The sequence below is a fragment of the Lytechinus variegatus genome, chromosome 16 (genome assembly GCF_018143015.1).
Source record: "Lytechinus variegatus isolate NC3 chromosome 16, Lvar_3.0, whole genome shotgun sequence".
Taxonomy (NCBI): Eukaryota; Metazoa; Echinodermata; class Echinoidea; order Temnopleuroida; family Toxopneustidae; genus Lytechinus; species Lytechinus variegatus.
Window position 1 is genome coordinate 20,506,482 of NC_054755.1, and position 8,883 is coordinate 20,515,364.

General features: G+C 36.8%; 1 protein-coding gene across 1 annotated transcript; it reads right to left on the reverse strand.

The window, feature by feature from the left end:
• Nucleotides 1–3,755: 3,755 nt before the first annotated feature.
• Nucleotides 3,756–8,742, reverse strand: LOC121429966 (band 7 protein AGAP004871-like). Its single transcript, XM_041627236.1, has one exon. The coding sequence runs from the start codon at nucleotides 8,204–8,206 to the stop codon at nucleotides 7,313–7,315; it is 894 nt and encodes a 297-aa protein (XP_041483170.1). The 5' UTR covers nucleotides 8,207–8,742; the 3' UTR covers nucleotides 3,756–7,312.
• Nucleotides 8,743–8,883: the final 141 nt, after the last annotated feature.

The window sequence follows — 8,883 nt, forward strand, 5'->3', positions numbered from 1 at the left end:
AACCCCAAAGCCAACGCGCGAGAGATGGGATAACACAATGGATTATGGGAAGGAAATACCAAAACACCCATGTTCCCGCCAGGCCGACCAAAATGGGTTTGTGATGACAGACTAGTTATTAGGAGCACGCGTGTGCTTGAGAGAATGGTCTGATTGAAAATTAGCCCTCGAAATGCATCTAATCAGCATGTGGGGGTATATACGTGGATGCAGGCAGGCATCCATTTATGCATGGCTGGATGACATCTTGACTTGGCTTCATCTCGGCATACAGCATCAACACAATATTTACATTTTATTTGGCGACGAAGGCTGGCGAATGCATCCACGCTATGTGGATTTATTTTCAATACTATACCTGCTTTATTTGTGCATATTATGCAGGTCAATCTGAGAATGAAAAAAATCCAGAACTGTAATTTATTTATGATCAGTTTTGATATATAAGCCTATACCAAGACACCCCCCGTCCTTAAAACCAGATAATCACTTTTCCATGAACTGCTTTAATATTATCCCAGGGAATGTGGCATATTGCTAAAAATATTTTCGTACGCTTGCCAATCGAAGAAAGTCCGACACCTTCACACCACAAAAAACACTAAAATACTCAACCACTACGTTTCCCATCATGTAAAACAGACGCATTTACTGATAAATTATTTGAGATCCAGTATAAACATGATAAACAATAATTCCTAAAATAAATTAGATATACAATACGTTACATTTAGCGTATGGCCTACAGGAAAAAAAATTAAGCACAGCATTGACACAATTATGATAGGCCCACAGATCAAAAGACAAAACATCGTCATTACATTAAGTATACTTAGAGAGTCAAAAGGGGCCTAAGCTTTCGATCCTAGCAGAATCTTCGTCGGAGGCAAAATGAGTATACTTAGATAAAATGACAATTTAGGTTGTTATGATATTTGGGTGCCATAACTTTGAAATTCTGAGCGTTATACTTGTTTTATTTTCCCAATGGTTGTTAAAATATATTTCTTTCTCGGGTGGACATGACCTTTAAAGGTTTGAGGCAAGCTCCCGTGCTAGCTTTTGGTTCCGTGGGTTCCAACTATATTTTTCAGAATGATTATGGTAAAGGAAATTCAAACACGAAATGCGCGTTTTGGTTTGTACGAGGCTTCTTAAAATAATCACAACAATAAAAAGTTTCCCATTTATCGTCCCTAATGACCCTCATAGTGTTGCTTCCATCGGGATGAAATTATGATATACGTCCTATATTATAACCTGTTATATACAGAGTCATATATGTATTCAGTACAAAAGTCGTGTTTTTTACTGCATGAACTACTCTTTTAGTAGAAGTGGAAACCCCCTAATTGATAAAAAAAAAGTCCTGACAATATTTTGTTTGTTTATAAATCAAAGAGGTTTATAGTATGAACTCTGAATTTCAATGATTTTTTTATACATTCTGATCGGATGTGAATAGTGCAGCCGAAAATTAGATTTAGATTAAATCCTTGAAGACTGTATTTAAAGCTAAAAGATTGCATTTAAAGTCTTTGAGATTTAGGAGTTCATCCATAGGATTTAAAATTAATCACATTTTCGACTGGCTTATAATTGATATTCACAGCCAATCTGGATTATTTTTCAAAACCTTGAAATTTAGGGTGTATATTGCCTTCGTTGTATAATAGACGATTGTTAATACTCAGAAATGCACGGTTTACTACTCCAGGATTTGCAATGGTCATTCGTATTATAACGGTTTTTCCTTCAACACACTCGGTATATACACCAGGATAAAGTCATTTTAGTCAGCTCAGCGCCTCAGCGGGAATAAAGCACACATCGCGAACAGTTGCCATTTGTGTGGAATGATAACTGAGTGTTGTGTGTTGTGCGACGCGAGGTACATTCTACACACATTCACCGATTTCATGTAAACAACCGTATCCATGTCATTTTATCCAGATGTTTTACAAGATCTGTATTCCAGCAAAGGCGCCATCGCCTAATGCAAAATGCATCAGAATTATCACGTACATATAGGCCCCCTATATCTGAATTATTGAAAGTGATATTTAGTTGCTGAATTATGACAATGCAAAACAAGGTTTGTATATAGGTGTTTTGCTTCATTTGTAGTAGGCCTAACACTATCAGAGCCCCGGGAAATATCATTTTAACGAACATAAGAACATAATATATTCAGTCTTCAAAATATCTTAAAGTCATCTAACGCACTAAATTTTCCCTGCCGGAAAGAACACATAGCGTGATCAGTGTGTTCACATATAGTGGACGTACTAGGGGACAATATTATTCACACTGTTAAAATATGCCCATATTTAACAGTGTGAAGATATTTCCACACTGTGGACACCTCGACACGTAACTGTTCACAACGTATTCACATGGTCGACAATGTGAACAATGTGGTTCACACTGTTAAAATATACTCATATTCAACAATGTGAAGATATTTTCACACTGTGGACACCTCGACATGTAATATTTCACAACGTGTTCACATGGTCGACTATGTGAATAATGTAGTTCACACTGTTAGAATATGCTCATATTCAACAATGTGAAGATATTTTCACACTGTGGACACATGTAATATTTCACAACGTGTTCACATGGTCGACTATGTGAATAATGTAGTTCACACTGTTGGAATATGCTCATATTCAACAGTGTGAAGATATTTTCACACTGTGGACACCTCGACATGTAATATTTCACAACGTGTTCACATGGTCGACTATGTGAATAATGTAGTTCACACTGTTAGAATATGCTCATATTCAACAATATGAAGATATTTTCACACTGTGGATTCATGTAATATTTCACAACGTGTTCACATGGTCGTCTATGTGAATAATGTAGTTCACACTGTTAAAATATGCTCATATTCAACAGTGAGAAGATATTTTCACACCGTGGACACCTTGAAAATGTTAACATAGTCGACTATGTGAATTTGTAATTCACACTGCTGAACAGTGTGAAGAGATTTTCGCACTGTGTTCCACACTGTGAGTACACTGTGGGACACTGTGTTCTTTCCAGAAGGAATTGGTTGAGTAAAAACGGATTATGTCGGCCTGATAAAGGTATTGTTGTCATAACGTTTGTTGAGTACCATCGTGCCATATTTGGTAAAACATGTGTTTTATTAACAGTTGAAAACACAATCATTTTACACATTGTGCATGTCTCATATTAATACTGTATTAATACTAATTGGTGTTGTATATAAACACCTATCTGGTGTATTAGACCAAATCGAAACTGGTTTTGTTTAATAAAAGATTCCAGGCGGGTTTTAATTAAATCAACACAAGAGTTTTTTCAGTGTATGAACCTTACAGTGCATGGTTAAGAATTCTAAGAACAATGCTTAATCTCTTAAGAATTGGACATAAAAACGTAAACTTTGTTGTTTAAGATTTTAAACACTTGTTTAAACTACTGCTGTAAGGTTCATATAGTTAATAGTATTGGATAAAAAAAAATAAAAACAGTGTTTTTACCGTGCATATTTTACTTGTGTATAATGCACGTCTGTTTAATGGGTCAACATCTACTTTAGATGTACACTGCAAAAACTCCGGTGTTGATTTAGCACCAGCCCGGAATCTATATCTGTCCACACCAGATAAGTATTGAAATAACACCAGTTTGGAATCAAACCGATGCTGTCTTAATACTAATTGGTGTTTTATAAACACATATCTGGTGTTAGACCAAACCAAACTGGTGTTGTTTAACACTTCTCTGGTGTGGACAGAGATTCCGGGCTGGTGTTAAATCAATACCGGAGTTTTTGCAGTGTAATGGTTTCTGATTCCTATTAATGGACATATTTAATCCAGAAAAGTTTAAGATACTTGAAACATGAAAATAATATCTCTAGGCCTTTACAGGCTTTATGTCTCAATATTGTATGCGCACAACCTCACTTGACTTCATTCCAAACTTGCCATTTTGACTGTATTTGAATGTTGAGATTTTTTTAGTTATTACGGACCATTGAAAAAAAAATTGAAATTCTGCATTTTATTATATAACATAACGGGCAGCTGCTCGTGTATGACGTCATAAATCAAAATCTTGAAATTCAAATAACTTTCTTAAAATTTAATGTATTTTTTGCTATAAACCTCACCAATATGTTTTTTCTGGTATTTTTACAATGTACTTTTCTTCAGGGTGACGTCCCCTTAAATATTAATAAATTGCAGGTTTCTGATTGACCTGCCATGCGTTCGGAATAGAACCACGGACCATGTATATTTGTCAACATGAGTTTTATCTTGAATATTAAAAAAAAATCATGATTACAATAATATAAAGTGTACAATAAACATTTTTACTTGTTATTTTCTTTGTTTTAAAAGATTGCATATTAATGATGTTTTGGCTATTAATATCTTCGTGACTTACTGTGTTTTCTTCTCTTCATTCTATTTTGCAATAATGAGGATAATGCTAGAATGTAGCATATTATTCTCATTATTGCAAATTTGTCAGTATTTTGTTTCCATCAACCAACCGTAGTATTTCAAATGAAATGTGCAGGGTCATAAAAAATATATTGACCTACAGTAGAGAAAACCTTGTCAAAAGAAAGCACAAAAGACAAATAAATTTGGTCTACCGATAATTTCCCCCTAAAGTTGGTCACGTCATCCTTTATAAATACAATATGTCGCAGAACCGGAAGGGGGTGGGGGACTTCAACCACCCCAAATCCCTTCCGCTCCGCTGCCTCTGATAGAATGCTTTCAAATCCAGCCCAATAAATATTAGGAAGAGATATGATCAATATTTTTGGAATATAATATATACAAGGTTTTAATTTAATTCATCGACCGTTAGTCACTTAGAATTATGCGCCCTTCAGGCCTACATGCAAACAAAATTAATACGAACATATCGAAACGTCCATTAAAATGTTTACACAACACCATACAGAAAAGTCCAAACCCAATTGAGTTCATGTTCGTGCCTCATCTAACCAATACGCCGGTGAATGAGTGTAGCCTAAATTAGTGGTCAAAGTAAATCGAAATTTTAGAATATTCTCACCAATAATTTGGTTTATTTTTACCATCTTTTGGTCGGGAACGTGATTCACCAACGCATTATAGTTCTTATAAGCAATTACTTTTACGAGTGTATATGACATAAATATAATCAAAATAGCAAATTTAACTTGGTAAACACTAAAAGTACAAGGTAACCAAAATATCACAAATTCAATAAACATTATAAATACGAAAATTGACACATGACATGACAAACAATATGGGTTTACGTATATACAAATTCTATCAAATCGGATAATCACGTACATTTTATATCTCCTCATAATTATGTTTTAATTCATTGGAATATACATCCAATGCTCTAAAAATAGTTGATTTATACAAATGTGAAATTTCATGGAAACTATTCAAACTTGGCAAGTAAAACAATCTCTATAAGTACATGTAGATAGGATGGGGGGTCCAATTGTCCGGACGCCGAAGCAGATTTAAAAAAAAAAAACATGCACCATCGATTCCTCAGGACTTTCTCAAAACCTATGCATTAAATAGCAAAAATAGTTGTGAATATTAATGTCCATTGTACTGTTGTCTGATATCATCATTTTCAATCAAATAATGAAATACTGACCTCACGTTCTCGAGATTACAGTCTTGTCAAGACAAAACAACCTGTCCAGATATATTTTTTGTTTACTATCAACGTATAAATCGTACTTTTTACTCATCTTTTATACATTCTGCAAGTATTAAACAATTTTGGTTCACTGTAACTACACTATGAAGTGTGTTTTTATGACCGGTGGTTCATAATGACACAAAGAATCGGTAACGGCCAAGTATCAACTTAAGCATGAATCCTTATATCTTGCGGGCGAGCCAGGCGAGTGACAAAAATGAAATGTCAAACTAGTAAGTCTAATTCTTTTCTTTTTTTTTGCATAGATTTAACATGTAAATCTAAATCGGCAAGAAGTTTAATGAAATAAATGAAAATATCATTGTTAAAGCATACAATACATTGAAGTAAAAGAGAACATAATTTTATATACATATACAGTATACCTAAAGCAGGCAGGGGATTAGCTTAAGCCCCTTCCCCGCCCGGGGTGGGGGCACTCATGTATAATGGCAGCAGTGGTATATGCGGCCCTTACCTTTCCAAATCCGATTGCCCCCCCCCCCCAGTAATTCCCCGTCCAAGGCGAGCTAGGGTGGGAAAAAAAGCTACCAACTCGTTCCAAAAACTTTGGCATAACAGAAAGGGCTGCTTCCCCTTTTGTAAAAGGATGATCACGAGAGCCTGCATGCGTGCAAAGTTATCATTTTCATTATTGTCTCACTCTGAATGGGAAATATATATATTTTTGAAAAATTGTACATATGAACATGCTAAATACTTAATTTTAATAATTTTTGTGCAAATGTTCATGTACAGTGAAGAGAATATATTACATACTTTTGAAATAAAGTTGAATAAATGAGCATTTCGTCACTGAGTTCACAATAATGAATTACATTCAGTATACACAGCAACATACCTTTTTTTAATGAAATGCATATACAGCGTAGAAAAGTTACATTCTTTCAATCCTTCCATTTTTGTATAAAAAATGTGCCCGGATAATGTGTGGATTATCGTTAATTAGATGACATCGTCTTCTTACAAAGAGTAAAGAATGAGAAGCGCTTTCATGAAGAGACAAATACACGTATGTGATTTCAAAATGTTCTTGGCTTATACACATGCAAAACGATTCATTAATTACACAGAAAATGAATGTATACGTCGTTAAGCGCATGACCAGTACAGATATAAAAATCATTTCTAGAGGTTGAAAATAACATAATCATATTTCTGTTTTAACAACGATATGTTATTGATAAACACCTAATGCACTATGCATGGCGTATACAAGCTTACACGAGAATGGATTTAGTTTAGGCAATTAGAAGGGAAAAGAGGGTTAAATGAACTATCAAATTTCAAGGCCGTCATGTAAAAAAAAACGGCAAAAGGAAAGACTTTTGAAATATTTCAAAGAAAATATATTATAAAGGAGAATTTATCAAAAACTATTAAGGTTGTAGTTAAAGATTGTATTGAAATAATTTACTTGTGGCTGCTCCTCCATTACTATCCTCATGTCATTTTTAAAAGGTTTTGAAAGAATCTTAAACGATTGGGTCTATTTACAAAAGTAAAGGTACCAGAAAATGATAGTCACAGATGCTCACAAGATTCCTGGATACTTATGAGGAATTCACGGCTATTTCACCCAGCTGTTGAGGAGATCAATTGGGAGAGGGAAGATGATAGTAGAGTTCTTCTCTGCAGAGATTGTGTTGAGGGTTTGAAGATATCTTAGCTGCAAAGCTGCAGGAGATTCAGCAAGGGTGTCAGCAGCTTCCTTAAGAGCCCTGGAAGCATTCTGCTCTCCCTCTGCAGCAATGACCTTTGCCCTAGCCTCCCTGGAGGCTTCGGCCTCCGCAGCCATGGCTCTCTGGAGCTGAACAGGCAGACGGACATCCTTGATCTCTACTCGTTCCACTTTAATTCCCCAAGGATCTGTGTCCTCATCGAGGTTGGACTGCATGTACTGGCTGATACCCTCCCGGTCGGACAGGATCTCTGCCAGGTTCTTGGTGCCCAGGACATTCCGGAGGGTCGTCTGAGCCAGAAGCCTGGTAGACTTGTTGGCATCTTCCACATTGGCAATGCTGATGGTTGCATTCTGGACACGGAAGAACACCACCGCATCCACAGAAATGGTCAACGAATCCTTGGTGAGGATCTCCTGAGGGGGGACATCAAAGGAGATGGTCCGGAGGTCGACTTTGGTGTAATCCTCGATGCAGGGCAGGATGAAGAATAGACCCGGGCCTTTGGCACCACCGGACAGGAGCCGCCCAAGCCTGAAAATTACAGCTCTCTCATACTCCTGGACCACTTTTATGCAGATGAAGAGCGAGAAAGGCAAGGTGCATATGACTATGAGCCAAGAGAGAATGGTAAGCAGAAATCCACAGCAGCCCATACCTTCTTCTGAAGTGTTGGCACCAATGACTTCCACCTGGCCGTCGTTATTGGCCCGATGGTTAGCATTCCCTGTATCCGCCATCAACCCAACTTCCAAGTCGTTCTTCTGACTATTGTTGCTCATTAATGAATGTGCAATAGTTCAACGGAACCAGTATAAGAGATGATGAAGAATCCTTAAAGAGCGTCTGATTAGCTCGACAGTCGACGCAAGCGGGTATGAATGATTGATTGCACGGATAACATCAATAACAACTCTCCTCCCGCGCTCAAATCCACCACACACAAGGGGCGTATAATGACGTAATGGATGCCACTCATATCAGTGCACAACGGATTGGGCCAACATTCATCCACATTTCCTTCTGAGATGGCGTCGATCGTCTTCAAATCTAATAATTCAGACTAGATCCAATTTTTCTAGATAATGTATATTTCCGAGACACAAACTGTGTGCATATTTATTACTTCAAACTGAGGCGATATGAGATGCTAAAATGGCTAAAATGACAAGTGGAGGTCCCTGATAGTTAAGGCCAGTCAGAGCTCTTCATTGAATGAGTATGGAATTTGTACGCCAGGCCAGCGAGATTGCTCTGATGAGCTTTCTGTCATTTTTTCCTCATCCGATCCGTTCGTCGATCGTGCATATAGCTAGCGCATAGCTTGACATCGACAGTACATACAGACGACAGACGACGGCGTTGTTCACTGAAAATGACCGTTCCATTATATTTGTAGGGGAAATTACGAAATGTGGTACTGATGGGATCGTTAATTTTGTCTATGTATGCACGTTTA